Source organism: Equus caballus, chromosome 15 (genome assembly GCF_041296265.1).
Source record: "Equus caballus isolate H_3958 breed thoroughbred chromosome 15, TB-T2T, whole genome shotgun sequence".
Classification (NCBI taxonomy): domain Eukaryota; kingdom Metazoa; phylum Chordata; class Mammalia; order Perissodactyla; family Equidae; genus Equus; species Equus caballus.
This window is the reverse complement of record NC_091698.1, coordinates 12,730,930-12,748,796: the sequence shown is the minus strand read 5'-3', so window position 1 is coordinate 12,748,796 and position 17,867 is coordinate 12,730,930. Positions and strand designations below refer to the sequence as shown.

The following is a 17,867-nucleotide window of genomic DNA, read 5'->3' as shown; positions in this document are numbered from 1 at the left end:
TCACCATTATGGAAACGTGCCATTATGGAAAACAGTATGAAGAATACCCCAAAAATTAAGAATAAAACTACTATATGATCCTGCTATTCCACTACTAGGTATTTATCCAAAAATGCAGAGTATAAACACAGACTTTAAACCTTTCACAAAAATTAACTCAAAATGTGTCATACTTCTAAATGTAAAACATAAAACTACAAAACATTTAGAAAATTACTTGAGAAGCATCTTGTCTCCTTCAGTTTTTCATAAGAGTTTGAGAAGGGTAGTGTTTAAATCTTCTTTGAATGTTTGGTAGAATTCAACAGAGAAGCCATCTGGTCCTGGACTTTTGTTTTTGAGAGGTTTTTGATTACTACTTCAAACTCTTTATTTGTAATTGGTCTATTCAGATTCTCCATCTCTCCTTGATTCAGTTCTGCAAGGTTGTATGATTCTAAGAACTTATCCAGTTCTTTTAGAGTTTTGGCATATAGCTTTTTGTAGTATTCTCTTACACTCCTATGTATTTCTTTGGTGTCTGTTGTAATTTTTCCTCTTTCACTTCTGATTTTATTTATGTGAGTATTCTCTACTTTTTCTTAGTGAGTCTGGGGAAGGGTTTGTCAATTTTGATTATCCTTTCAGAAAACTACCTCTGGGATTCATTGATCTTTCTATTGTATTTTTTAGTCTCTATTTTGTTTATTTCTTCTCTGATTTCTTTAATTATTTCTTTCCTTTACTGACTTTGGACTTTGTTCTTTTTATAGTTCTTTTAGGTAGTTTGAGACTGTTTATATGAAATTTTGCTTATTTCTTGAGGTAGGCTTCTATTGCTACAAACTTGCCTTTTACTACCTCTTTTGTTGCATCCTATAAATTTTAGTATGTTATGTTTTCATTTTCGTCTCCAGGTATTTTTTCTTTCTCATTGATTTCTTCATTTATCTAATAGTTGTTCAATAGTATGTTTTTAGTCTCCACCTGTTTGTGATTTTCCAGCTTTTTTCTTGTAGTTGATTTCAAGTTTCATACCATTATGGTCAGAAAAGATGCTTGATATGATTTCAATCTTCTTTAACTTATTGATTTTTATTTTGTTTCCCAAGAAATGGTCATCTTTGAGAATGTTTCATGTGCACTTCAGAAGAATGTGTATCCTGCTGTTTTTGGATGGAATGCCCTCTATATATCTATTAAGTCCATCTGGTATAGTGTTTTATTTAAGGTCACTGTTTCCTTGTTGACTTTCTGTCTGGATGATCTTTCCATTGACATAAGTGGGGTTTTAAGTTCTCCTACTATTATTGTGTTGCTGTTAGTTTCTCCCTTAAGGTCTGTTAATAGTTGCTTTATATACATTGGTGCTCCTGTATTAGATGCATATATCTTCCTTAGTGTTATGTTGTCTTGATGGAAAATCCCTTTTATCATTATGTCCTGCCTTGCTTTGTCTCTCCTTGTCTTTTTTATCTTGAGGTCTGCTTTGTGTAATAGAAGTATTGAAACACCTGTTTTCTTTTGTTTCCCATGTGCTTGCAGTATCATGTTACATCCCTTCACTCTAAGCCTGTGTTTGTCTTTAGAGCTGTGATGTACTTCTTGGAGGCAGCATATTGTTGGGCCTTGTTGTTTAATCCATATAACTACTTTGTGTCTTTTGATTGATGAATGCAGTCCATTTACATTTAGAGAGATTATTGATATATGAGGAATTAATCTAGCACTTTATCCTTTTACTTTTGGTCATTCTATATTTCCATTGTTTCTTTTCCTTGGTATTTTTGTCTGCCATTTCAATTTGGTGATTTTCTGTGATGTTTTTCTCAGTTTTCTCTGTATTTATAATTTGTGACTCCACTCATATTTTTTGTTTTTTGATTACCATGAGGTTTGTATAAAAGATTTCATAGATGAGATAGTCCTTTTTCTGATTGCTTCTTATCTCCATTAGCCTATGAATGTTCCATCCTTTTCTCTTCTGCTTCTATGGTTTTGTTTTCACAAGTTATTCTTTTTTGTTTTGTGAGTTTGTGATCAAATTGAAGTGGATATAGTTATTTTTGATGGCTTCAGTCCATTTATGTTATACATGTTTACTAACCTATTCTGATATAGAGCTGCGATTTTCTGATTCTATTTATCTCCTTGTTCAAAACTTTGTAATCCTTCACCTTTTTGTTTCAGAAAGTAGGGCTCCTTTCAACATTTCTTATAAAGAACAATGTTGGAGGTCTCACACTCCCTGAGTTCAAAATATACTACAATGCTATTGTGATCAAAATAGCACGATACTGGCAGGTAAACAGACACACTGATCAGGGGAACAGAATTGAGAGCCCAAAAATAAAACCACATATCTATGGACAACTAATTTTGGACAATGGATCCAAACATATACAAAGGAGAAAGGAAAATCTCTTTAATAAATGAAGTTAGGAAAACTGGACAGCCACATGCAAAAGAGCGGAAATATACAGTTATCTCACACCATGCACAAAAAGTAACTCCAAATGGAATAAAGTCTTGAACATAAGACCTGAGACCATAAAACACTTAGAAAATAAAAAAAAAAAAAACATATTGGACAGAAATAAATATACCAGCTTAAAGGATAATCTTGGGAGTCATATTTTAACATCTTTTTGCTGTGTGATACTGAGAATAATATTTAATTTTCCATGCCTCTATTTTCTCATTTAGAAGATGGATGTCAAAGTACTTAAATCATGCAGTTGTTAATAGGATGCAAAATATATAAAAATTGCTTAGTTGAAGGATAGCAAATAGTAAGTGATCAAGAAATAGTATCTCTTAGTATGGTAGTCTTACATAATTCTTAACAACTTCCTATTATACTGATCAATGAACTTTCCCTTCATGCATCCCTGAAGGAGAGAGAATTGCAATATATTTAAATGTTAATGACTTCAGGAAATTAGACTCATTTAGCATTCCATAATCTTCAAGAGTGACACTAAGTTTGCTCTCATTTTAATTTGCACATTTCCCAAGCCACCTTTTCAAGATTCCCTTGACCTCACTGTTCCTCAGACTATAGATGAAGGGGTTCAGCACAGGGGTGAAGATAGCTTAGAATGCTGACATGACCTTATCGTGGCTAGCCGACCTGTAGGATTTGGGTCTCATGTAAATAAAAATAGAAGCTCCATAAAAAAGTCCCACCACAGCCAAATGTGAGGAGCAGGTGGCAAAAGTCTTCTTGCGTGCTTCTCTAGAATGCATCTGGAGAACAGCAAAGAGGATAAAACTGTATGAGTTCAGGATGAGTGAGAACGGGACCAGAAGCATTAACACACAGCAGATATACATTACATTTTTGAAGACAGATGTGTCAGCACAAGCCAAGTGCACCAGCATGGGGGCCTCACAGAAGAAGTGATTGATCTCACATGTGCTGCAAAATGGTAAGCTCAGGGTAGCAGCAGCCTGCATGAGCCCATCAGCTGCCCCCAGGAACCAAGACCCCAAAGTCATTCTCAGGCATAATTGCCAGCTCATGAGGACAGGATATCTCAGTGGATGATAAACAGCCACATAGCGGTCAGAAGACATGGCTGCTAAGAGGAAGCACTCACCCCCTCCCACAGTAAGATAGAAGAAAATCTGCAACCCACAGCCAGCAGGGGAGATGGACTTCTTTCCTGTCAAATAGTCAGCAGCCATTTTGGGCACGATGGTGGCAACCAGCATCACATCCATGAGGGAGAGTTGGCTCAGTAGGAAGTACATGGGTGTGTGGAGCCACGGGTCCCAGTAAATCAGGAGAAGCATGATGGCATTGCCCATAAAAGAAGCCATGGCCATTGTCAGCACCACCATGAAGAGAAAGAGGTGGGGTCCTGTGTGTTTAAAGAGTCTTAGAAGAATGAAGTCTGAGTTTGTGTTTCTCTTCTCCATGATTTCTTCTGGTGTGATTCTGTCAACGGAAAAATGGAGAAGGAAGGGACTTTCATCATCTAACAATCTTAGTTTGACTTCATAACTTCTGGACATGTGCTGAGTATGGAATCCAAGGTCCTGATTCAAAGCCCTACATCCCAGTTAAGGTGGTTCTTCTTGACCTATCATTCCACTTCTCTGTAACTCAAACTTTTAATGTTTTAAATAAAGTTAGTCAATATATTTCACACAATGATATATTCATTGATTGATATAATCAAAATGAATCAAAAGCAGAAAAAACTGTTAATAACTAAAAAATTATGAATAATTACTTTGGCTATTTTTATATTATTTAATAATCATTATTGTGCTTTAATTATGTGTACTGAAGCCAAAATTAATCAGTTTAGAAAATAAACACTCACTTAAAGGTTTGTCATTTATATTTCTTTGAGTCATAGATGAATCTTTTCAAATTTTGGAAATTTTAACATATTCAAATTAGTTCTTCTTTTAATAAACAAAAAATTCCAGTTATTTCAATGTGGGTTACAAGGACCACACAACGGCACAGATGGGTATAAGTTAAACAAAATTTCTCCATTGAAGGAACATAATATCGGCAATAATTGATGAAAATATTCTTACTTCCTCTCCTTAAATAACTATTTTTACTTCCATGATTTTTAAAATGTGGCTAAGTTCACCGCTCCCTGGTCTGAAACCTTCAGTCTATTTCCATCATACTTGGGATAAAATGCACATTTATTTCCCCAGCTTACTAGGGCTTGGATCCATGCCCTAGACATTGTTTCACCACACAGTGTACTGCCATGGAGACTTGCAATGAACAGATGAATATGAAAGCCAAGCATGAGACGATATTTGATGTCAGTAAATGCTTGGAGAAAATAACAATAACTATAGTGATGAGTAAGGTGATTAAAAATAAAAGGAAGCAATTTTAAAACAATCTTATTACCATGGAGCATAATTATTAGTCACAGGTAAAGTATAAATATATCTGAAAAGAAAAAAAAGTTTAAAAATGCCTAAATTAGTTATTTGGCCTATCTTCTGAGGATAGATGTTTAATATTTAACAAAACAGATGTATTTTCTTAGGAGACACAAGCAAAATGGCTTAACCCATGGAAATGAGGATGGCTTTATTAGGAAGGGTTTGCAGGTTGAGAGATGTTATACACTGAACATAAGTCAGATTTTTTAGTATTTGACATTTTTTAAACTCCATACTAAGAACAAAATTTGTAAACTCATAAAGAGCCGAAGAGCACATAGGTGCATGGAGCCAATTATTTTATTTCATTAGTGGAAAAATGCACAAATTCGCAATTTTTGTTTATGTATGGATTTGCAGACCACTTTATTTCTGATATGGACAGTCCAAAAATATTTCATCTGAAGCTTTAGGGACATAATAATCTCTGAGCCTGTTGTCTGGAATTGTCTGGTAATTGATTACTGCAGAGACAGAGATAGTAATGATGATTTATAACCCAAAGGGTTTGATTTTGTGAATACTCTAATGCTATAAAAATCAGGTGGCAGACAGAGCCCATGTCTTGCAAAGCCATCTCACACACAGGCAGTCTCTTTAAGGGACCTGTGGAAAGTCAGTGTTAATGGCTCATTAAATCACTACCTTCATCATGTGAGCATTCACATTTGAATGGATACAACAGCACACAGTAACAGCAGCATCTTTGAGATGCCTTGTTTAACCACTGATACCAGACACATAAGCAGTCTACCTAATCAAGGAATTGCCAAGCCTTGGTGATTTGCACTACCTCCTATCTAGCATATGCAACTCCTTGTTTTACATACTATTTAAGATATTTCTCCTCTTATTGCCACATACCCTAATTCCTTCCCTGCAGGCTCCCTCTACCTCTATTATAACTTTAAACTGCCCTCACGCTAATCTTATTGATGTGGGGATGTATGGATAAAGAACTCTGGGCTCAAGATACAGACGTCTTGGTTTAAGAATCATGTCTTTTATTTTCTATATATTTGATGAGGAGTAAGTTACTTAACCTTGTTTTGTTTTGTTTATATGTTTTAAATTACAAAGTTTCTTAACAGATCCTCAAATATTTAAGATATTTTGTGCATGAATTAATTTTGAAATAATTTCCCAAGACATTTTGCACGTTGATAAAAATATTAATTTCAATATAATTTGCCACTCTATGTCATTAGTTGCTATTTATTCCCACATAAACAATATCTACAAAGCCATAGCACAAAATATCAGTTTCATCATTTGACTGAATGCTCTGGAAATGTGAAGGTGAGATTGTTGGTGAATATAATCCATAACCAATCTATAAATGAAAATTTGAGTGAGTTTATTCTGAGCTAAAATGTGAGGACCATGGCCCAGGGCCTTTCTTCCCTAAGGAAGAGAGGACACTGAAGAAGTGGGGTGCACAAAGTAGTTATATACCCCCAAACAGGATGTTTCACATGATTGAAACGTCCCTTTTACAATAGTTGCGAGGCTGCTTTGTGGGAACAGCAATTGATGGATACAGCAGGTAGGTCTGCTGTCTAGGTGAACACAGCAGGGGGGCAGGTCTGTTGTCTAGAGTTGGGTGGTCACAGGCAAGCACAACAACCAGTTCCTAGCCTAAGGAAAGATGCTTATCCTTAAGGACATGCCAATGTGGGGGAAAGTTGCACCTTTATCTTAAGGTCATTTGTTCTTGCCATAGGAAATGTTTAAAGCAGGTATACAATGCATGCTAGATGGCCATGTCAGGCCCTTTTGGACAAAACAAAGTCAGGCCAAATGTCTTCCTCATATACTCCAACATATCCTATTGCTTGCCATTTCTATTTGTCAATTAATACATACATGCACACACACACTCTCATGTGTGTCTAAATAAATAATAATACATTTGGAACCACCTTTTAAAATGAAAATGTAGTTTAATAATTAGCTCTGTAATATCCTCCTGTGTTGTGAAAAATTGTGATATATGATATTTTAGAATATTAGGTTTTTCAACATACTATAAAAGATAGTTTAATAGAAAGGTCACTTTTTGTATTACTTAATTTCATGTACATAACTAATGCAACTTGATCTTTTTCACTAACTCTCATACAAAACATTTTTAATAAAGAATTTATTGGCATTATGGATACATAAATGATTTTACTTGCTAAGTGAAACATTTAGCCTTTAATTAAAAGTATGTATTAACTCAGCTAAAATTATGAGAATGTGCACAGATGCTTATAACTATTGGTTCTTTAGGTCAATTGTGAACCAAGTTAATGTCAGGCTATTAAATAAGATGACTGAAATTGAGTGAAAACTTTTTTAAAGATAGATAGATATTTTCAGGAAGTGAGAGAAATATTTCCCCTTTAGGAATAGGTTATGGATAGTTTTCCAGGTGTATATTTACATATCCTTCAGAGAAAGAAAAAGAAAGTTTTCTTCATTATTTTTAATGGAACAAAGCATCTTGCCCCCAGAATTTTTCTTATTTATTCTAGGTGCTTTATTTAGAAAATATCTGAGGAATTCTGTGTCTATAAATCCCCAAATCATGCCATTTCTGAAGCTGGTAGAGAAATTGATTACAGTCTCCTTCTCCATATTTGCACTGGCTTATAGTAGAGATCATTGTCATGAACTGTTGGAGATTCCTTACACAATCTCCTTTTCTCTTCCTTCTGCCATTGTGCCCTCAACAAAGAAAGTGTCTCTGTGTCCACAAGGTGTTGATATAACAAGGTTAATTTCTTGAAACAGCAACACTGTTCATTGAAAAAATCCACTAATATGAACTCAGTCATTTGAATGGATTGATTGCCTATTCAGGAAGATCTATTAGCCTACTGGTTCTGGGTGGACCAGCTCACAATTTACACCTTCAGAATAAATGTGGACAATAGGGAGACTTTTATTTTGTATCACTTTTGGATGAAATTTTACAAAGGTTACTCTGCAACTCAAAATTCAGTTGTAGAATTCCAAACACTTAAAACATAAGAATCATTTGAAATTACTTCCTAAAATAATGGAAAAATAATTCTCAAATTAGACTCACCTCTATAGTAGACAGTCATAATCCATGAGACATACACAGGGTACTGGATCTTTTTAATAGGTTGGCTACACATGTTTGCTTACATCCGTGTTGAGGGTACTGCTTTCTCCTCTTGGCCTCATGCCATACTTATTGGGAAGTCCTACGTAACCAATTAAAATTTCCTACACCTACACAAGACCTTCCCTGGGGCAATGAGCCCTTCAAAGGCAAGTCGCCTTTGGCAAGGGAACACAGATTTAAGGTTTTCTTAAGAGTAAATGATGCAATGAACTAATTTAACACCCAGGTTTTGCTAAAGGCAAAATAACCCTGCATGGGTAGGTGAAGAGTTGTGGCACTGTAAGGATAACAGCAAATGCAAGGACTTTTCAAAGGCAAAACACGAATTCCATTCTTTAACCTGAAGAAATATAACTTAATTGGCTGAAATATAGATTGTTCACTTTTGTAACTGTTGGATGATAATAATAATAGATTTTATTTATTAAGCATTTCTAAATGCTAGCAAATATGCTCAGCATTTTACATATATTTCATGCATTTTATTTAACCTTTAAAACAGCCCTTTGATCTATGAACTTCTGCATTCTACTAGAATGCAGACAATGTTAACATTTTTAAGCAACATACCTATATTTAACTATCCTGAGGTAGCAGAGTAGAGGAATTTATGTTTAAATCACCTCAGATTTGTGATTCTTAAACTTTAGGGAACATTTGAATCACTCAAAGGGAGGGTCAGTTACACGTTTAGAACTATCTCCTTAAATAAGCCATTTGAAGTTGAATTTTGACTCTATCCTTAGTCTTCTGTGCTTTGATAGCCTCTAAACTCATTGATTTCCAATTTTGTGTGTTTTTTAAAATCCTTTTTCTATTCCCTATGCATTTCATGAACTTGGATTAACACTATGAGTGAGCTCCGTCTTCCTCGTCTGTAAAATACACATAATAACATTGCTTAGTCTGTAGGATTATGAGAAGGAGTAAATAAAATATTTGTAAATTTCTTGGAAGAGTGTCTGACCCTTTGTAAATCATGTATCAATATTCATTGTTATCATCATTGATTGTTTCCAATGGGAAAAAAAATGTATCTTGAAAGCAGGGCTTTTGTTGATTCTGGCCCAAGTGTTATGAAAAATTATCTAGAAAAGAAAATAAGCAAAAGGAGAACAGTCTGCCCTTTTAATGTTATACTTGGTCATTGTTAACAGGACTGCTCAAAGATTATTTAGTTCTCTGGGTGAATGCACCTGTGTGTGACTTACCATTTACTGATACTCAGTGCCAAGAATCTGTGAAGGTGCATATTAATATGTATATTTGTGTCCAGTACAGATGCAAATAATTTGTGTATAGTAATAAAGTAGGAAATCAACCAGTTTTACTTAGCTAAAATCAAAAACCCAAGCAATGAGAAGTTATTTTCCTCCTGACACCAAATGTGTGTTGTCTTTACCAACATTCTGACAACAACTGAATATCCTACAATTTAATCAATTCTGATACTACCTGGAGTCACTGCAGACTCCACAGACTTAAGGGCTCAGTCACAAAAGACTGTCTCCTTCAGATGTTAGTCACAAGTATCAGGTTTTTATGTAACCCACACTTCTTTGCAACTTGGCCACAAAGAGTTCCCCTGACCCCCTCCTCAGCTTCTGTAATTTCCTAGAATGACTCACAAAAGTCAGAACAATGCTATTATAATGATTACAGCTTATTAGAAAGGATAAAAAGGGACAACCAGGTAAAGTGGTTCATGAGTGAGTTTCAGAAGAGTCTCGATTGCAGAAGCTTCTATCCCCATGGAGTTAGGTTGCACCATCCTCCTGTCTGTGTTTGTGAATTCTGACCCCTCTTCTGCCTCTGAACCCTGTGATTTAGGAGTTTTATGGAGGTTTAGTTACATAGGCATGATTGTAGTTATTGATGATTAACTAAATTTCCAGTCTTTGTCTCTTCCCTGGAGGTTGGGGAATGGAACCAAAAGTTCCAAACTTCTAATCATGGCTTGGTGTTCTGGCCAACAGGTCCCATCCTCAAGCTATCTAGGGGCCCACCAAGAGTCTCCTCATCAGAACCAAAAACAGCCCTATCCCACTTCCACTCTGGAAATTCCAAGGATTTTAGGAGTTCTGTGCCAGGAATCTAGGACAAAGACTAACTATTTTTATGTTATAAAACTAAAAGAAAAAATGAAAATAAAAAATAGCATTTATTTCAGTGTAGCCTTCTCAGAGGTCTATACAAAGCCCTGTTCAACTCAAATGCTCTTTGAACCAGCTCTAACACCCGCTTTGTCCCCTCTTGAATAAGTTAAACAAACTGTGAATACACGTTCATTTATTTCATATTTTTGTGAGTGTTATGTTTTTAACTTTGGAAAAATTTAATTTTTGCAGAATATTCATCTGATTATGTCTCAAATTGGATCAGATTTAAAATTGATCTGGTAAGAGCATAAGTAACTACTGCATAGGCCACATAAGCATACAACCCGCTTTCCCATATTTCTCATGCAGAACCCTGGTGCCATCTGAACTTCTTTGACGTCGGTTATCAAAAGGAATATTTGGAACATGAGATCCCACTACATAGAACACAAGCAACATCTAAAAAGCACTGGGAATTAGGTTAGCAGGGTCAAAGAATGTGGTTTCATGCTTAAGGTTGGCAAACTCCAGAGGTGGCAACACATGAAGACGTTTTAACCTGTTCATTATCTGAACCCAACTGGAAAAGCACAATGAGCACTTGGTCTCACAAGGTCAAAATCAGTCTGAATGGAAGGAAAGGATAGATGAGGCACATGAAAAATACTCTTCTAAGATCTGTTGGCAGACTGCAGGCAAGCTACATGAGTTATCCAAAACAAGATGACCCAGGACCCAATAAGCAGATGTCAAAACACTGTCAGGGAAAAAATTGTGTAAATAAGTGACCACTGACCCATGAAATAATTTGTAGTTAGGTGTGAGCATACTCCTTTGAGGGTCCTCAAAAATGGATGATGAATACTTGATTATTTCAATGAATAAAAGTGTGAGGAAGACTTTAATGGCCAATGGTCTTTGCTGCTAAACACACAACACATATAAGATGCTCCAACCTGCTCAAAATGTCAACAGAAAGCACTGTGAATATTGCTGCTCACAGCTACACCTGCAGGATTGAGAATCTCTAATTTTAACATTTATGTATTACAAATAAACAAGTAATGTGAGGTGTATGAAGTCATGTATTATTGTACATCCTAACCAAAGCTTGAAATTGACAAACTTTCACTTTTACCAATCTCTTGACGATGGAGAAAATCACGTTTTACTTATAACTTGTATTTGCTTGATTTCTAATGAGGTTAAATATCATTTCATTCACTCAATTGCAATTCATTTTTTCTTTTCTGTAAAATTATTTATTCTTGCCATTTATCCATTTATTTCTTCTGACATTTAGGACTACTTATTTGTAAGTATTCTGTATATGCTTGATCACTTATTAATTATAAATGTTGCATTTTTTCTTCTGTTATGATTGTTAGTTACTAAGTTAATTTTTTAATTTTTTAATAGAAATTGTATATTTTAAAAATATAAATGATGTTTTGATACATGTATACATATATATAGTGAAATGAGTATGATAATCAAGCTAATTAACATATCTTCTGCTTACATAGTTGCTATTTTTTTTTATGAGCTAAGAGCACTTGAAATCTACTCTTTTAGCAAATTTCTGGTATTCAATACAGTATTATTAACTATAATCATCATACTCTGAGTGAAATACCTAGATTTATTTATCCTACATAACAGCAAATTTATGCCCTTTGACCAATATTCCCACATTTCCCTCTGTCAGAGTCGCAAGCCAATGTACACACCAGGATAGATGCAGAGAGGGTTGACGGCCACTCTGAGTTTATTATAACCAGTGTTTCAATATATACATAGCTTACATCTGTTAAACATACACAGGTGTTCTGGACAATGTAATTAGCGAAGGTCAAGAATTCTTAGTGATTTCTCAAGGAGCCCTCCCTCAGCCTCTGTTTTGATATTATCATGTTATTGCTGTGCTCATATATTTTTATCACAGAGCAGGCCAGGCCTCCTAGGCAATGGCCCCTTCTGCTCCCGATACCGTGTCTCCATCTGTGCCCCCAAGTGACCGTGCCTGGCTTAGGTTGCCTCCCTCTGGAGGTCTTACCTGTCATTGGCTAACCAGCCTTCTCACCTCTGGGTCACAGTTCATTGGCAAGCCTTTTCCAATGATTATTAACCCTTCCTGCATCAGGGACAGCTACATTTCCCCCTTTTTTGTTTTTTAAGGCAAGGAAGGTGTCATGTTGTGCTGAGGCCAGAAGGCCCATCATAACCAATGCTTGCTCTTGTTACCTTTGTTGTTTTTTCAGGGAGCACAGCAGACGTAAAACATAAACTATTAATATGGACAATATAAAAATCACACCAGTATTAACATATATGTGTAAATTGAGGCCCAAGAACCAATTGGAGGGCTCTAGCCAGTGTAACCTATTTTCAATGTCTTGAAATATTTCTTGAGAGAACACCTTATGTACTTCTTGTAACTGTCTCTGTAACCGAGCTTGTAGCCCAGTGATGTCATTGGCCAGGGAGATATTGAATGCTCCCTGTAAATGTTTTTTTTTATTTCCTTCCAAGATTTCAGCGAGCTATTATATGGTGGTGGGGGGGGGGTAACACATTGCATGGTAAATTGCCAGTCATATTTTAGTTTCATATGTATATTTAATGCATTTTGCTGCTCTCCCAGCCACTCTACTGCTGCCTCTAATGCCTGAAATCCTGACATTTACCAAGAGGGACTTTACCTTATGGGTTGTTTGAACACTGTTAACCAAAGCAGTAGTAGCTGTAGTGGCCGACGCAATGATAATCACCATGGACACAATAAACACAATTAGTGTAGCCAAAAACAGCTTAGTGTGAAACTTTCTCATGGACTCAAGGAGGATATGTAGAGCATGCTCTTTGGACCATGTCTGATTTAGAGAAACAGGTAACCAAATATGTGCTCTTCTTTTTAACACCATTACATAGGTCACATTCAACCAGGTTACATTATAATGTGTTAAACAATCAAAATACCAGTAAGGGGGAGAAATATTAACCACATACATACCAGAAGACTCTCCGATAGCAGGGACACTGTTTCCCCATAATAACACATAAGGATGGGTGGTACAAGTCATAACGGTATCAGAAACATTTTTGACCAATGTTAGTAAATAATTGCCTGTTTCATTCCCATACTTGCCATGGGACAATTGTAATGATATAAAAGGCAACCCAATCCTCCATATTGCTTTGTGAAGTGAGCTGTACACTGTCTCATTGTAAGATAGTTGTAAAAGGGGTCCAGATAGGCCATGTTCGCTCCATGCTATAGGTTTCTGACTTGATCTGTTGAAGGCCCAAGTATGATTGTCACTCAAAAGATATCCATGAGGTCCCCAATCCAGCACGTTGGCCCCAAAGATGTTGTCCCACCTTGGATATGCTGCACAGCAATGGGAACACTGTACTGAGTAATGTTTGTAATGCCTATAAGTTTTTGGACGGTGAATTGGGATGGAAGGAACTTGTGTGACATTACTTTTGTCTCCGTAAGATGTTGATATAGCAGTAATGTATGTCAGATTGGCTGCCTGTTGTCCTTTCTTAGGTTGGTAATACAAATACCTTTGTTCCTGAAAGGTGACACATGTTGTGCTTTTGTTTTGATAAACCATACAAAAAGATAAATCGTTAGCATACATCACCTGAGGTTCTTCTCCTTTTTGGTGCAGGCCTGTATGTTGTTGTGGGGGTACCCTGCTTCCTCCTGTCCAATCAGAATTGTTAGAGGACAAAGGGTGATCGGCATGCCACCAAGTAACTGGAGTAAAGAGAGGAGGATTAGGAATAAAGGCCCAATATGTGAGATCCTCATGCTCTGAAATCACCTCAACATGCATTAGTGAAGAAAAGAAAAAAACTGATTTACTTATCCATTTATCTATTTTCTGGTAATTCCAGAGCAGGCCGTTCACATTTTGATGGAATCCACTTAATGCCTTTATCTGGCAAAACACAAGGAGCTCCTCTCTTCCCACATTTAACCATAAAAGGGCCCTCCCAGATATCTATATAAGGACATTTTTATCCACACTTTGCCAAGGTTTTGTGTTGAAACAGATGTGTGTAATGCTTGCCTAGTTGGGCCACATGGTTCTGAGTTTGACCCATATATCTTTCTGGAGCTGATGTGCCATCCTCCGCTAGACTCAAAAAATCTAATGTACATAAGGCGTGATTGAGAATACCTTGTGGATCTTTCTTAGAATACTCATTTCCCCCTTTCAATTTTTGTAAAGCAGCCTTTAGCATTCTATGACATCGGTCAATAATAGCTTGCCCCGTAGAATTATAGGGGATGCCAGTTTTATGGATGAAATTTTAAAACAGAGGGCAAAAGCAGGACAGCATTAGCTACATAAGTGGGATCCATAAGAATATTCAAAGGAACAGAAGGAAAGGTGCGCAGGGCTAGATACACAGCTGCCAATTCTACAATTTGATTAGTTGAATGTCCATGAGAGACATTGGTCTGCCAGTCACTATTAGCAAGCCAAGCTATATCAGCTTTTCTGTCTTTTCCAGAGCCATCAGTGAACATGGTTAAGACATCAGGAATAGGTTGGGAAGATAAGGTAAGCTGAGTTTGTGTACAAAAACGAAAAAGCAGATGGGACAGGGATTTAAAAGAAATCTCACCCATATAAGATTGCAAAGCCATTTGTATTTGTGAATTGATCATCATAACATGATCAAATTGAGAAGATGTGCAAGGTAAAAAAGTCCTTTGAGGGTCAGCGCCTCACAATTGTAAACACCGTAAACGTCCTCTTTGAATAACCTCCGCTATTCCATCAAAATGTGTATAGAGTACCTTAGCTAGTGTGTGGGGCAAGTATATCCACTCCAAGCATTTTATAACCTTGCCTGCTTTTTGAAAGATGATACCAGTAGGACTTTTAGGTGTGTTTATCACATAAAGGCATAAGGGAATTTCCAGATCAAGGCGATTTAAAAATTGGGAGGTTAGAGCTTTGTTTATTAGGCTTAGTTCTTGCTTTGCCTCAGGGGTAAGAGTGTGCATAGAAGAGGGGCAAAAGTACCTATGTAGTAAGGAGAACAAGTGACTCAGAGAATGTGTCAGGATGCCAAGAAAAGGATGTATTTGTAATGTAACTAATGTTAAAGTATTAGATATGGAAATAGAGGGAATGCATGGCTTTACCAGGTGTCTATCCATCATTAATCCTAGAAATTTCCAGGGGGAGGTAAACTGTACCTTATCTTGTGCCACAAGCAGGCCTTTGCCTTTTAGCAATTCAATTAATTGTTGGTATGCTGTTAATGATAAATTTTTAGGTGGCGCTGCTAATAAAATATCATCCATATAATGGTAAAGTTGTATAGTAGGGTATTTGCTTTGAAAAGTTAATATCACATTTCCTACTAATTGTTGGCATATGGTAGGACTGTTTTTCATGCCCTGAGGCAAGACCTTCCACTGACATCTCTTGGGGACCTCTTGACTGTTATAAACTGGGGCAGTGAATGAGAAGTTTTCCCTATCAGCAGTGCACAACGGTAGAGAAAAGAAACAGTCTTTAATGTCAATAACAACAATTTGCCAATTCTCAGGTATTAAAGAAGGGTTTGGCAATCCCTTCTGTAAAGCCTCCATAGGTTGCATGACAGCATTAACTGACCTCAAGTCCTGGAGTAATCTCCACTTTCCAGATTTCTTTTTTATCACAAATACTGGGGTGTTCCAGGGACTAGTTGAGGGTTCAATATGGCCTACTTTTAGTTGTTCCTGTACTGGCATCTTTAAAGCCTGTAATTTTTCTTTTGGAAGGGGCCACTGCTCTATCCATACAGGCGTGATAGTTTTCCACTGAATAGGTATGGGAGGAATGTCAATAACATCAGTGGCCCCTAGGAAAAAGACTTAACATTTAGAGATAGTTTCCATTGAGAAAGTAAATCTCACCCCCATAGGGAGTATGGAGTTGGAAGAATGTAGGGTGTAATTAAGGCAATTCTGTTTTCAGGTCCTCTGACTTTGAGTACGTGATCACTTACCTCAGGCATCATAAGCCCCCTTACACCTTGTACAGATGCAGAGGTTTGATTTTTAGGCCAATGGGGAGGCCAAGGGGGCAAGCCTATAATGGCTTTATCGGCCACAGTCTCCAGAAGCCCTTCAAAGGGAATCTCCTGTATGTATACTGTAAGAGTGGGCCGATTTAATCTTAATGACTGTATCCAGAAAGTACCCTCGCCAGTGTGGCTGAAGCCACGGGCCCCCCTCTTGGCAGCTGAGGCATGAGCAGGGGACAAGTAAGGTATTAATATCAACTGAGCTATCCTCGTAAAAGCTTATAACTAGATTATAACTAGTTATAAAAAGCTTATAACTAGTTACAAACATTATAACTAGATGAACGGACCATGATTTTTATTTCACCTTGATAGTCAGCATCAATTACCCCAGGAATAATGTTTAAGACCTTCAAAGCTGAACTAGAGCGTCCCATTAATAACGCAAAATATCCTGATTGTAAAGGCCCCCATACATAGGTAGGAACAAGAAAGGTTTCATCAGCACAATCTATGATGACTGTCTCTGAGGCCGTGAAATCCACTCTGGCACTTCCTGACAAGGCCGCCACTAGATCATTCACATAGAGTCATCCTGCTGATTGAGATCTCCCCAAACTTTGGTTTTAGGGGCACTGGGAAGTGTGCCCCATTTACAGTTTCCTGATGCCAAGTCACAGTTGATTAGATTACCATCTACATTAATTTTAGAGCAACATTGATTCACCCAATGGAATCCACTTCAGCACTGAGGACATGGTTTAGAAGGTGGCTTTTTAATATTGGCTGGCCCTCCTTTACCACGGATATCTTTTGGACCAGACTTGCATTGTTTTGCATGGTGTCCAGGTCTTCCACACTTAAAATAGGCATTATCAAAAAGCACCTTTGGGCAGCTGGGAAAACGCTGCTGCCATTACTTTGGCCACATGACTGTGAGTTCCTACTTCCTGACAGGCTCGCAGCATATCCTCTAAAGTATGAATTCGCCCTTCATGTGAGACATAGCAGACTGGAAATCAGCATTAGCATTTTCAAAGACTATTTTCAACAGGATAATTTGAGCCACTTCAGGATGAGCTATTTGTCTCTCAATTGCCTGCTGGAGAAGGTCAATAAATTCTATGTGTGGCTCGTTTGGCCCTTGTTGGACATTCACAAAGGAATTGGTGGCTCTGTCTGCCCCTGAAGGGGAAATTGCTTTCCAGACTGCTAATGCTACCTCTGAACATTTTCTGTGCAACATTCCATTTGCCTCAGCCTGTGCTTGAGGCATCGCATATTGGCCGACCCCCCCGTAACATGTCGGCACTGATTGGGAGAGGGGGTTTAAAGATAGATTATCCATAAATCGGGATACACATATCTCATTATACTCAGACTTGAAAACAGTATATTCAGCATGCAACAAAAGAGTGTTTGCGAGCAAGAGCCAATCGATAACTGGTTCCCAGTGCCTCTATCATCCCAACAGTGAAAGGTGACTGCACTCCATTCTCTCTAATGCTCTTTTTCAGCTAGTGAAACACCCAAAAAGGAAGGGATTCATGTTCTTTTTGCCCATCATTGACCATTACAGGGGAGGCACAGGAAAAGGCATCAGGATCTCCATGATTTAATCCTTCCTGAAGGCAATTATGAACCACACTATACTGCCTGGAATCAACATACAGAGC

At 37.2% G+C, this 17,867-nt stretch overlaps 1 protein-coding gene across 1 annotated transcript; it reads right to left on the bottom strand.

Annotated features, from left to right (window-relative positions):
• Positions 1 to 3,075: 3,075 nt before the first annotated feature.
• OR2T75 (olfactory receptor family 2 subfamily T member 75) lies at positions 3,076 to 3,999 on the bottom strand. Its single transcript, NM_001391749.1, has one exon. The coding sequence runs from the start codon at positions 3,997 to 3,999 to the stop codon at positions 3,076 to 3,078; it is 924 nt and encodes a 307-aa protein (NP_001378678.1).
• Between the last annotated feature and the right edge of the window lie 13,868 nt (positions 4,000 to 17,867).

Excerpts from the sequence above, each read along its gene's own strand:
- OR2T75 (NM_001391749.1), bottom strand. The coding sequence starts at position 3,999 with ATGTCCAGAAGTTATGAAGTCAAACTAAGATTGTTAGATGATGAAAGT.